The 14221-nt window shown below is 43.8% G+C and overlaps 1 protein-coding gene across 1 annotated transcript in view; it reads right to left on the bottom strand.

The window, feature by feature from the left end:
• Positions 1-4761, bottom strand: part of cenpf (centromere protein F) — a 58381-nt gene extending 53620 nt beyond the window's left edge. Inside the window, exon 1 of the mRNA XM_078405801.1 lies at positions 4600-4761. Within this exon, the coding sequence (XP_078261927.1) occupies positions 4600-4761 (162 nt within the window). The remainder of the gene's footprint in view (positions 1-4599) is intronic.
• Positions 4762-14221: the final 9460 nt, after the last annotated feature.

Below are 14221 nucleotides of genomic sequence, written 5' to 3'. Positions count from 1 at the left end.
ACACACCGTTCCATTGCCCCCCTCCCTTCCACCACCCCACACTCACTAGCGGCGTGGCCAGGCCAGTGGTGAGGCGAGCAGTGAGACACGTGTTGTGCGTGAAAATGTGAGGTGAAATCGGAATGGCAGAAATAAAATAAGAAAGCGGAAACTTTCCGCCAAATTTGGAAGGGTTGGGAGGTCTGGTAACGCCATGGTTACATGGTCTAAATAACTTGGAAAACAAGATACATGAAAACAAGATTACAGCCAGTATGCTTCAGTTTCAGAGAGCTGCATAGAGGAGGAAACTCATGACAAGGGGGGCAGGGCTGCGTGTAGGGACTGAAAATATTATTAACAATATTTAGTGAGAAAATTTCCATGGATAATGCAAGAATCGAGGGTGGTAACAATAAAGTAGAGCTTGGTGTTGCCATTCGAAGGTAAAAAATAATGCTATTTCTCAATAATTTTGCAAAAGCATGAGAATGATCAGTCGATGAAGCAAGAATATACCCTTGAGAGATACCAGAAGTACAGGAAGTTTAATCAAGTGGTTACCATCGGACAAACAAATACAAGAGTAGAATTAATGGACCGACCAATCTAAATGATGGCAGAGACTCTGCAGGAGGATGGTGCATTTACCCATATCTAAGGTGACATTGAATTTGAGAAAGGACGTTACCTATTACAATCACATTAGATAGTCATAGAGTTCATGGAAACAGGCCCTTCAGCCCAATTTACATATGCCAATCAACATATGCCCGAGTTTGGCCCATATCCCTCGAAACCTATAATATCCATGTATTTGTTTAATGTTTCTTAAACACTGTGAAAGTATCTAATATATTGTAACTCGAGGCATTTTCTTGCCAGCCAGAAACTCAATGGGAGCTGTGGTTGGAAATGGTGATGGTTGATTGGAGTAACAGGAATATGGGGGGGGGGGGGGGGGAGGGGAATTGCACATTTTTTCACAAGGACATTTGCACATTTCAGTTATATTGCATGATACAATTCCATATTTGCTTTAAATGTTAGTTTTGTTTTAGGTAATATCTTCACAATGACAGTTTGTCATGTGTAATGAGGTACAGTAAAAATCCTTGTTTTGCTTGGTATCCAAACAGATTAGATATACAAGTCAAGTCAAGTCAAGTCAAATTTATTTGTCACATACACATACTCGATGTGCAGTGAAATGAAAGTGGCAATGCCTGCGGGTTGTGCACAAAAAGAATTAGTTACAGCATATAAATAAAGTTAATAAGTTACTAAACATAGCACAAAAAGTGTCGACAAAAATTTAGTCTCTGGGGTTATCAAAGTTGACAGTCCTGATGGCCTGTGGGAAGAAGCTCCGTCTCATCCTCTCCGTTTTCACAGCGTGACAGCGGAGGCGTTTGCCTGATCGTAGCATCTGGAACAGTCCGTTACTGGGGTGGCAGGGGTCCCTCATGATCTTGCTTGCTCTGGATCTGCACCTCCTGATGTATAGGTCCTGCAGGGGGACGAGTGTAGTTCCCATGGTGCGTTCTGCCGAACGCACTACTCCCTGCAGGGCCATCCTGTCCTGGGCAGAGCTGTTCCCAAACCAGACTGTAATGTTGCCGGACAGGATGCTCTCTACAGCCCCAGAGTAGAAGCAATGAAGGATCCTCAGCGACACTCTGAATTTCCTCAGTTGTCTAAGGTGGTAAAGGCGCTGCTTAGCCTTACCCACCAGTGCGGCAATGTGCGTTGCCCACGTCAGATCCTCTGCGATGCGGACTCCCAAGTATTTGAAACTGCTCACCCTATCCACAATAGACCCATTTATCTCCAGTGGCGTGTACGTCCTTGGATGTTTAGCCCTTCTGAAGTCCACAATCAGCTCCTTTGTTTTAGTGACATTCAAGAGGAGGCTATTGTCCTGACACCAGAGTGCCAGATCAGCCACCTCCTCCCGGTAGGCCTTCTCATCGTTGTTGGAGATCCGGCCCACCACCACAGTGTCATCAGCAAACTTGATGATGGAGTTTGAGCTGAACCTGGCCCTACAGTCATGTGTGTACAGGGAGTACAGTAGGGGGCTAAGGACGCAGCCCTGGGGGGATCCTATGTTCAGGGTGAGGGAGCTAGATGTGTGTTCCCCCATCCTGACCACTTGGGGCCTGGCAGTGAGAAAGTCCAGGACCCAGGCACACAGAGGGGTGCTAAGCCCCAGTTCCAGGAGCTTCTCAACCAGTCTGCTGGGGACTATTGTGTTGAATGCTGAACTAAAGTCAATGAACAGCATCCTCACATAGCCCCCCTGGCTGTCCAAATACAGAAGTCAAACTCAAAAACAATAGAAAGAACAAAAGGGAAGATACAGCATGCAGAATATAGTTCTCAGCATTGTTGTGCATCAATTCCACACATGTCCAATGTCCATAATGGGGTGAAGGTGAATTGGACAGGGTTATGTTGGCTGCTTTTCTGGGGCAACATGAATAGATGGAGTCACTGATGGGAAATCTGGTCTGTGGAATTCATTGTCATATGCGGTGGTGGAGACCAAGTTATTGGGTATTTTTAAAGCAGTGATTGATTGTTACTTGATTAGTATGGGTGCCAAATGTTATAGGGAAAAGGCAGGAGAATGGGGTTGAGAGGAGAAAAAAAAAGATTAGCCATGACTGAATGGCGGAACAGACCCAAAGGACCGAAAAGCCTAATTCTGCTCCCATGTCTTATGAACTATCCAATTCACTTGTCCTCCATTGTGGACATTGTGTATGAAATTGATATACTGCAATGCTCAGAACTATAGTCTTCATTCTGTATCTTCCCCTTTGCTCTATCTACCCTACTTCAGTTTGACCCCAGATTGTATTTATGTATAGTGTATCGGACCTGTTTGGATAGCATTGAAAGGCTAATTTGTTCCATGAGTCTATAAAACCTGGCGATCAAGATCATAATTACATTTGTCTTTTGCATCACTACTGGCAAATAGTTCACCTCTACAGTTGATTAAATCAAAGACAGAAAAATACTACATTATGTGGTCCAATGCTCCAAGATTTAAAATAATTATTTTGATGATATTTATATATAAAGAATTTCATTTTTGCACATTTCAGTCTCCCAAAGTCCTCAAAATCAATAAAATATTTTGAAATGCAGCACGGGCTGTTCTGTGGGAAATATAGCAACTAATATACATTAAAAAATCTCAGCACAACTGGCCTGAAGGTCAGTCATAGAACTTCTCCCTTAATGTCTGCTAAATGAAGGACTTGGTTATCGACTTCAGGAAACAGTGGTGGAGCACATGCCCCCATCAACACCAATGGTGCCAAAATGGAAATGGTAGACCAACCACATTGATGCAACAGCCGAGAAGGCACACCAACATCTCTACTTCCTATGGAGGCTTCAACATGTCTACAAGCTTCCAGAAATGCACCATAGAAAGCATACAGTTGGGTTGCATCACAGCTTGGTTTGGAAATAGCTCTGCACAAGTCTGCAAGAAATTGCAGAGTTGTCGATGCAACCCAATCCATCAGAGTAGACTCTCTGCCATTGACTCCAACTACACTTCATGCTGCCTCAAAAAAGCAGCCAATATAATCAAAGACTTCTCCCAGCGGGCAAAATGTACAGGTTTGAAAGTGTGCACCACCACTCGGGAACAGCTTCTTCTCTATTATCAGGCTTCCGAATGGTCCTTCCATAAGCTAGGACAGTGTCCCAACTCGCCTTTACCCCAATGCAGACATTAAACATTGTCTATGGAACTGATGTACTACAATGTTGAGAACTATATGCTGTGCTTTGTATCTTCCCCTTTGCTCTCCATACTATATTCAAGTTTGACTTGATTGCATTTATGTATAGTATTATCCGGTCTAATTGGATAGCATGCAAAACAAAGCTTTTCACTGCATCTCAGTCCATGTGACAATAATAAACCTGAACTTATTCCATCATTAAATGTCACTGCTCATGTTTTGCAGGACTTTTATATACAAGTCACACAGTGAACTATGGAAAGAAAACTGGATCACCAAAATATCAGCAAGTCCAATTTTTCCAATGCAATTGTTTTATTTTGTCACTAAATTGTGAATCATTAAACCACAGCATGCATTCAATTCTTACTTGTTAAAAAATGACATTATACTACACTATAAGCAAGATAGCATTAAAAAATATAAGCAGTCTCATCTCACTTTACACAGCATGTTTGTGCATATCAACTATAGGTGGAACCAGAGATTTTAGGAATTGCGGTGGAGAAAATATACCACACAATACAAAAGCATTTTAAAAATAAGATTATTTCAACTCTGCTGTTAGATATTTTGGCAAAGGCAAATTAAAAGAAATGAAGAACAAGATTAGCTTTATTGATCCTTGTTCAGAGTATAAAATTAGGCAACATGTAATATTTATTAATATACAACATTGCATTTGTACAACAGCAATTTTAACAATGTACAGTGATGGCAAAGCTTGCACTTACTCCAAATCACTGTCGCGCTTACAATCTTCAGACTTAGTTTAGCAAACTAACATCTAATATACAATTTGATACCTCAAAACAATTAAACTGTTGGTAAGCAAGTGAAAAATAATCACCTTTTGTTTTTGTTTTAGCAGAGCAGCTTCTAGGGCTTCAACCTGAAGCTGTCGTTGCTGACGTTCCTTTTTGAGTTTATCCAGATGAAGTTCGATTTCCTGGATTTTCTGAAGAACTTTCGTTGGAAGCCCTTCTTTCCACTCTTCCACTACCCAACTCATTTTCCGTAAATTTTGTTTTTAGAAAAGTATATCCTTTGGGAAAGAATGGGTAAAAACAAAATCTAAATTACATCGCAACAAGTATTGTGAAATCAAAGTGGCATCAGTAATTTAAAAGGCTTGCAGTCTATATTTTTTGTCAAAAACAACTCAAACATTAGACGTTTCACTCCTGCAACTGGAAGTCAACACTTGCATGACCTTACTGCTCATCGAAAGCAAAATATATAGACCTTGCTGACAATCACGGCCAAAACAGTCCGAAGCAAAGCAGATCACGCCGGGTGAATTATAGGTGAAGATGATCTTGGGTTTAGCAAGAGAAAGGATTCAACCACCGGGTCTGCCATTTCATAAGATCGTCAGTTACTTGTATCTATAGTTTTGATTCGAGAGAAGCAGCGTTTTGGTATTTCCAGCCTTCTTTACTCTGGAACAGCGACATAGTGAAACATAATAACTGGAGCAATACAACTTGAATGCGATTATTCACATTACATTCAGTGCTCTCGGTTTAAATGGTTTGCACAAAATATGTGAGCCCAAGATTAAACTATTTAACACTGATACATCCTGGCTCAGAGGGTTTGCAATGAACGATTACCGCTGACCATTGGTCCCGAGGAGTCTACAACACACCCATAGTTTAGATTTACCCCAATCACACGTGCACGAGTGCAACACCCACTGGCCCCTGATGGAGAATACAAAGCATCCGCAGGTTTTCCCCCTTCACTGGTGCTGGAGCCTGCAACACTCCCAGTTTACCCCCATCCACAACAACACCCGGTTGCTGGTGGAGAATGTAATGCACCCGTAGGTTTACACTGGTGCTGGAATCTGCATCAGTCCAGCAAATTTACTCCATCACTGGTCCCTGGTGGAGAATGTATTGCACCCGCAGGTTTACCCCATCATCGGTGCTGGAATCTGCAACACACCCGCGTTTCTCCCAATCACTGATGCATTAGAATGCAATACACCCGCAGATTCACCCCCACCACTGGCCCCTGGTGGAGAATGCAATTGCACCCGCAGGTTTACCCCGTCATTGGTGCTGGAGACTGCAACACACCCGCATGTTTATCTCCATCATTCATGCAGGAGCCTGCAACACACCCACAGGTTGCACCCCCATCACCGGTGCAGGAAATCTGCAACACGCCGGCTTGACCTGATCACTGGCCCCTGGTGGAGAACGCAATGCACCCGCAGGTTTTCTCCCTATCTTGACATTCATGCAGGAGTCAGCAATGCACCTGGAGGTGTGACCCATGACCGGTGCAGTACGTCGGCTTTACCTGATCACTGGCCCCTGCCTGGTGGAGAACCTGCAGACCGAACCCCCGTGTATCCGGGGATCGGGACAATTGTGGTGCGCACCCCCAGCCCGCACCAACTGATTTGGAATTTCGAATCCCGCTGCCCCGAGTTTAAACTGCGCGCCGCTCCAATAACGACAGGCGCCGATCTATCGAGTGATCCCATTGGTTCGGGCCTGCGGCGTCCCCGACCGCCCTGCTCTGTCATTGGCCAATTCCGACCCACTGGTAGCCAGCGTCTGATTGGCCACGCCCCGCGTTCCAACGGCAGTCTCGCGGTGGCTGTTGGGGAGGAACTGCAGGCACGAGTTCACACCAAAGACAATAGAGCAGAGCAAGGTAGACCACTCGACCCTAAAAGCCGTGCTATGTCATGGCGCCGTTTTAGTAGGCAGAAACTTGCACAAACATTTAAAAAGAAAAACAACAAAAATCTGTGAATTGATAGATGAGATATATTCTGCACTTTTATGGTATCATCACACATGACCATAAAACACCCAAAACACTGATTACACTGTGAGAGGCATAGCGAACAGCGGGTTTTGCCTACTACAATGGCGGACGTTACGCTCCTTTGCTTCAGTACACTTCAGTGTACGCTTCAGTATAGGTGATTTCAACAGAGGGGTTCATCTTGCTCCTCTAGTATCTTTGCCGGAAACAAACACAAAGTGCTGGGGTAACTCAGCGGGACTAGCGGCAGCTCTGGAGAGACATGGACAGGTGATACGCTCCAGGTCGCCACACCGGCTCTGAAGAAAGGTCTATCTCTCTCGTTTCCCTTATCCCTAACCAGTCTGTAATGGCAGTTTCTATACCTTCTCAAAGTCCAACTTCTATAGCCATTACTGCTCGGGGATGTGGTGGAGATATAGATTACGCACACACCGCACTCTAAGATAGCAAAAACGAATCTTCCAAACGCTGTTTCTTGATTAATTGGTCTTTATTAAAGTAGCACAAATCAAAAGAATAATTCATAACTTATCGTTCTTATCAACTGTTTCCTCTACAAACAACACAGTCGTGACCGTGCGGTTGTTACCGTGTGGCTTTTACTGTGGTAAAAAACTTTTCTCTCCATCCTCCGAGACTAAAACTGACCACCAATCTCTGTGGCTATGCTAGCCTCCTCAGATGTAGACACTCCCCCCTATGTATCAAATCCCACCTTCCAAAATACAGACAGATAGAAACTAGAAATATTAAACATGGCCATAATATAGTACCAGTAACTAATTTAAGCATAAATGGCTCCTATACACCAGCCCCTAATTGTTCTACGTATATAATGAAGCAATTACCAATAGACATTAAAAGGAGCTATAAAAAGCTTAACAAATATCAAAAACAAAAGTAATATGCATTATATGTTAACATTCAGACTTCCTTAGCGATTCTTCAATCTTCTCCTTCACCTTCTAGAAGCAGACATATCTTGGTTATCGGTCTTACCCAGATGTTGTTCTTAATCTGAAGTCGTACAGTATGCACAAAACCTTTAACATCTGGCATGATCTCCAGTATCCTGCCCATCAACCAAGAGCTTTGTGATACAGTGGAATCAACCACTAAAAACGATATCACCTGGAATAAAATTTCTTCTTACTCTCAACCATTGTTGTCGTTCTTGGATTAGAGGCAAATATTTCCAAAAATATTTCAAGTTTCCAAAAAAGGTTTGCTATAGATTGTACCTGTCTCTAACTTTTCCATGCTGTCATCTACACACAACACAATTCCTTATGACCTCTCATGCAGGGGAGTTAGGTTTGATAATCCAGTATTCTTTTACGAAGTTTCGACAGCATATAATTTCTTCCTCCATGTCCAATCTGTTCATGAATATGTCGTAACAGCAATGTTGAAATATAAAAGTCCTTCGAGAGAATAATAGGATGCTTAGCCTCTTCAGGCATCGCTAGTTTATTCAGGCGACCACCTACTCTCAGAAGTCCTTTATCCAGTATCGGATCAAGCCTGTATTAATGACTGCTTCTTTTAACATCATGCACACCAGTTTCTAATGTTGATCGCTCTTCCTTGTATCCTTGTCTTTGACAGAAAGAGATAACTGCATTTTCTGCCTTAAAAAAGATCATCAGGACATAAACACTGTCCTTGGTATAATGCTTTAAAGACTTGCATCTCTTTGTCAACCTTTTCCTTTAGTTTGCCAGGATCTTTTTCAAAGATACCTTTACAATCTCCTTTCTTTTTCAAGCTAACAGCAAGAACGTTGTCCTTATTTTAAGAAACCAAGCTACCACAGTCTTCAACTTATTCCATGATGAGAAATAGGTAATTAAATAGTTTAATAGATCCTTTAATAGGGATAGTTTAATATATAGTTAAATAGTTTAATAGATCCTTGCTAATGGCATTTACTGAGATGTCTTGCTTGATCTTCGGATCATTAGCAGCGATTTCAGATTCTAGGTTAAGCTTTGGCCATTCTCGGTCTGGTTTACAGAGAAACTCTGGTCTATTGATCCATCTCTTACTGCTTAAGAAACGGTCTGCTGTTAATCCTCTAGAGGCTTCATCCGTAGGATTTTCCTTGGTATTGACATGTTTCCACTGTGATACAGTAGTAGCATCCCTTACAAAAGAGATCCTGTTTGCTACAAATGTTTGAAAGCATTTGTTTTCATTGTTGATGTACTTAAGCACCGTGGTGCTATCAGTCCAGAAGGTGGATTCCTCCAGCTCAAGCTGCAGTTCTTTTTGCAGCATTACGTCAATTCTGACAGCTAAAACTGTGGCTGTAAGCTCCATTCTGGGAATCATCATTTACTTCAATGGTGCCAATCCCATTACGATTGCAACATGTACTTCATTGTTGCCATTTTCCAATCTTAGCTATGAAACAATACAGTAACCACTTTCACTTGCATCAGAAAAGTGATGCAGCTGTGCATATTTGATTTGACCAAAGTTTGTAGGCTTCGTACACCGGTCCACTCTGAACTCCGAGATCTTGTCGAGATATGCTAACCACTTTGTCCATTGCTGAGAGAAGATTTGCGTTAAACTCTCATCCCATCCAAGTTACTTCTTACAGAGATCCTGCAAAATTAACTTGGCTGGTAATGTAAATGGTGCAAGAAATCCCAAAGGGTCGTAAACCAATCACAGATAGGATGCCCCGTCTTGTACATGGTCGCTCCTGAATCGAGATTCTGAACTTGAACACATCTGTTTCAATGCACCAGTGCAATCCCAGTGCTCTCCAAAGGCAGATTGTTTTTGTCCAAATCCAACTCCCGGGTCTCCTTGGCTCTGTTATCTAATGGAATAGTTTCCAATATTTGGATGAGAAATGGGCTGTAGCTGATCCATTTCGATAGCATGAATCCTCCCTTATTGCAGAGGGAAGTCAGATGTTTTACCATTTGGATTGCTTTCTGTTCCATAGACATGGATTTTAAACAATCATCCACATAGAAATTGTTCTATACTGTGTTTGTCACTTCTTCTGGAAAGTGAGCTTTATTGTCCTCAGCGGTCTTCCTCAAAGCAAAGTTTGCACAACTCGGCGATGACACTGTACCAAAGAGATGTACCTTCATCCGATATTCAACAAGATCTTGTTGTGCATCTCCATCTGGCCACTACAGAAATCGCTAGTCGACATGCTAGTGGTTGTTACCATGTGGTTGTTACTGTGTGGTAAAAAACTGTTTTCTCTCCATCCTCCGAGACTAAAACTGACCACCAATCTCTGTGGTTACACTAGCCTCCTCAGATGTAGACACGCCCCCCCCTACGTATCAAATCCCACCTTCCAAAGTACAGACAGATAGAAACTAGAAATATTAAACATGGCCATAATATAATAACAGTAACTAATTTAAGTGTAAATGGCCCCTACAGTCTGAAGAAGCATCTCGACCCAAAACCCATTCCATCTCTCCAGAGATGATGCTGCTGCTGCCTGTCCCGCTGAGTTACTCCAGCTTTTTGTGCCTATCAAAGGTTTCAACACCCTCTGTGCTCTTCCTCCTCCACTCACCCAGAGTTAGGAATAGGAGCAGAATTAGGCCATTCGGCCCATCAAGTCTACTTCATTCAATCATGGCTGATCTCTCTCTCCTTCCTATCCCCATTCTCCTGCCTTTCCCCCCATAACCTCTGACACCTGTACTAATCAAGAATCTATCTAGCTCTGCCTTAAAAATATCCACCAACTTTGCCTCCGCATCCTTCAGTGCAAAGAAATCTACACCTAATTCGCTTCTGTAATTTTCCTTAAGAAAATATGTAGTTCAAATGATTGTCTGGGTTGGTACAATAAATTGATTGCTAAAATAACAGGTAAAATTAGCTTTATTTACTGTTTTTTGTCAGAGGGCACAGGTATAACACAATATATAACCCAAGGAAAATAGACAAAGTCCTGGAGTAACTCAGCGGGTCAAGAAGCATTTCTGGAGAACTTGGATAGGTGGTGTTTCGGGCCAGGGACCTTTTTCAGTCTGATTGTATTAGGGGGTGAAAGCTGGAAGAGAAGTTGGGGTCCGAGGAAATGGTAAATAGATGGATGCAGGTAAGGGAGATGATTGACAAATGGTTGAACAAAGTCTAGAGATGAAAGGATAAGAAGTGTGAGACAAGGATAGAGGCACGAAATGTGAAGTGAGCGAAAGAGGATGGGGAAGGAAAAAGGGAGAAATGGGTACACATCCAGGTGGGGCACAGAGAAGAGAGGGGGGAAAAGGGAAGGAGAGTTAAAATGGTTAGCAACCAGGAGATCCAACAGGCCTTCGCAGAAGTGAAGCACAAGTGAAACAGTTGCCTGGACCATGCTTGGTCTCTCTGATGTAAAGTAGGCAACATTGGAAACACCAAATGCAATAGATGAGGTCAGTGGAGGTGCACATGAATTTTTGTCTCACCTGGAAGGACTGCTCGGGACTCTGGATGTATGTGGAAGAGGAGGCATAAGAACAGGCATTACATCTCCAGGGGGAAGTACTTGGGTAGGGGGTGGCTTGGGTGAGAAGGGATGAGTGACCTAAAGAGTTGCGGAGGAACAGTCTCTGCAGAAAGTGGAATGATGTGGAGATGAGAAGATGTAACCGGTGATGGGATCACGCTGAAGGTCGTGGAAATGTCAGAGGATGATGTGTTGGATGTGGAGGCTGAAGGGGTAAAAGGTAATGACCAGTAGTCGGTCTCCTTGTTCCACCTGGAACAAGAGCAGAACTGTGGGACACAGAGGAGGCATAGGTGAGAGATCCATCTGCAATAGCAGGGGGAAAACAACATTTAGGAAAGGGTATCTCAGATGTCCTGGAATAGCCTCTTCTTGGAGCAGATGTGACGGAGTTGGACAAATTAAGATTAAGAGATGGCGTTTAGTTTAGAGATACAGTGTGGAAACAGGCCCTTCGGCCCACCGAGTCCGCACCGACTAGCGATCCCCGCACGTTAACACTATCTGCGCACACTAGGGTCAATTTTTACATGTATACCAAGCCAATTTACATACAAACCTTTTCGTCTTTGAAGTGTGGGAGGAAACCAAAGTTCTCGATGAAACCCACGCAGGTCACGGGGAGAACGTACAAACTCCATACAGACAGCACGCATAGCCAGGATCGAACTCAGGTCCCTAGCGCTGTAAGCGCTGCAAGGCAGCAACTCAACCGCTGCGCCACCATGCGTCTTTGCCAGAGTTAGGATGGGAGGTGTAGTCCAGTGGGTTTATAGTAGATGTCATTTTATAGTCTGTCCCTTGTGATGAAGACTGGGAGGTCAAGAAAGAGGAGAGATGTGTCAGAGATAATCCAAGTGAATTTGAGGGCTGGATCGGTTAGTGACTTTTTTTGATAAAATACATCTCTTGATCCTCCTGAACAAATCATCAGTGATGTCACCTGGGGTCATCGGGTGTTTCGGGTCTTTCAACATCAGACACCCTCGCCCAGGCGACCCAGCCGTGGGTGATCAGACCACGACTTGTGTTCAGGTGGCATTCACTCCTCCCCATGGACCTCCTATCCTGATCCAGAGCCATCTCGAGGCTTTCTCCGCTGCCTCTGTGGTGTTCCTGATGGCTCTTCTCCTCCCCATTCCGGTGATGCCCAGTGCACTCAAGGCCTTGTAGAGTGATTGCCCTGCAAAACCTCTACAACCAACTTCGATGGGCACACACCTTGCCTTCCAGCCCTGCTTATGGTAGTCTATGACCAGCTCTTCGTATTTGGTCTTCTTCCTCTCGTGCGACTCCTCTAGACGGTCCTCTGAGACCAGGAGGATGTCCGGCCTCAGGGTGGTCATGGCGATGTGCTGTGGGAACTTCAGCTGTTTCACCAGATCTACAGAAAGCCGCCAGTCCTGCGCAGTCGCCAGGATTCCTGACGGATTCTTGGCTGCTGTGGTTCTTGGCAGCTGCACTCCAGCATTCACAAAGGTGATCATCTGGGTGTTGGGGGCGTGCTCTTCTGCAAAGTTAATGAAATCAAAGAGTTGTGCTAGGGCGCCCATGGTCAGTTGGACATAACCAACAAAAAGGCTAGCATAGCTGGTGCCCATGGTCATACCTTCAACTTGAAGAAAGTGAGAGGAGCCAAAAGAGAAGTTTTGGAGGGTGAGAACAAGTTCCACCAGGTGGAGTAAAGTATTAGTAGAGAGGATCTGATTGGGTCTATTTTCCAGGAAGAACTGGAGGACCTTCAGAACTATCTGGTGGGGACTTGAGGTGCAAAGAGACTGGACACCCAAGGTAAAGATGAGGCAATGGGGACCTAGGAATTGAAAATTATTGGACTTGAAGGGCACTTGAGATATCTTGGATGTAGGTCGGAAGGGGCTGGACAAGGGGGTTAAGACAGAATCAAGCCATTTGGAGATGAGTTCTGTGGGGCAAGATCAGTCAGAAACAATGGATCTGCCAGAGAAGTTCTGTTTGTGGATTTTGTAATGGAGATAGAAGCAGGCAAAACAGGGCGTGCTGCTTGGTTGGAGGCTGTGGCAAGATGATCGGCAGAAGTAATGAGATCGGAAATGGTCGGAGACAGTGGCCTGGTGTTTGTCCGTGAGGTCATGGTCGAGAGGTAGGTATGAGCACGTGCCGAGAGAGGTAGAGATCAGCCTGCCAGACTACAACAGCACCTCAGTTGACGGTGAGTTTGATAACAACATTTGGATGGTTACTGGGTGAGTGGAGGGCTGTGCATTCAGAGGGGGTGTCATTGGAGTGGGGAATGGGTGCGGAGAAGTCAAGGCGGTTGATTTTGCACTGGCTGTTAGAAATAAAAAGGTCTCGAGATGGTAGAAACCAGAAGGGGAAGTCCATGAGGCGGAGGAGATTATTGGAGATGGAAGAAGGAGGTACGTTTGAATAATTTTATTAATCTTGGTAAATTCTATTATTTGATGCCTCAGCGCCCACCTTAAATCTCTCCACTTTATCTTTTTTTAAGACAATCCTTAAAATCTAAATTTTTGGCCATATGGTGATCAGCACATTTTACTATTTTGAGGAACTCTTGTAAATAATAAAACTTCAGGCCGAATTCTTTCTCATTCGAATTCTTTAGATGAATCCCAAGTAGTGTAAAGTAGAACTCGGGGGTCATATGGGCTCTCAGATGCCAGCGCAATGGACAAGGGATTGTGAGTGGAGGAAGGCAATCAAAACAATAGTGCTGGGTTTTATATGTTGGGATCAGAGCGGTTGGAATGTGAAATGAAATGCAAGAAGCGGCCGAAATACTTAAAGACAATTTCAGCCACACGGTGTCACCCACGAAACAGCTTTTCAGCAGTTGGCAACATTGCTCGTCACTACAATCGCAAAATATAATAAATAACCCGAGTTGCAGACGACATACATTCCTTAAGGAAGAAAGTGCATTCGTTTCATAATATTTTAGTTTAAATGTGTCAATACTTTTTGTCGTTAATGCACCCAACCGCGTCGGCTCACTTAGCTGAACAAAACTGCCCATTGATTATACTAAAACAATGCGTGCAATGAAAAAAATATATATAATCGCATTAAAGGAAAGGTTAAACTGTTGCGGGCCAGCTTTGAATCGACGCTGGCTGGCTGGGCGTGTTTTCGCTGTGTGACTATGAAGAAGGAACGACACACATCTTAGGCTGCAGCAGCAACAGCAGCTTCT

Source organism: Rhinoraja longicauda, chromosome 9, assembly GCF_053455715.1.
Source record: "Rhinoraja longicauda isolate Sanriku21f chromosome 9, sRhiLon1.1, whole genome shotgun sequence".
Classification (NCBI taxonomy): domain Eukaryota; kingdom Metazoa; phylum Chordata; class Chondrichthyes; order Rajiformes; family Arhynchobatidae; genus Rhinoraja; species Rhinoraja longicauda.
The sequence above is the reverse complement of the archived record's forward strand: the minus strand, read 5'-3'. Positions and strand labels throughout refer to the sequence as shown.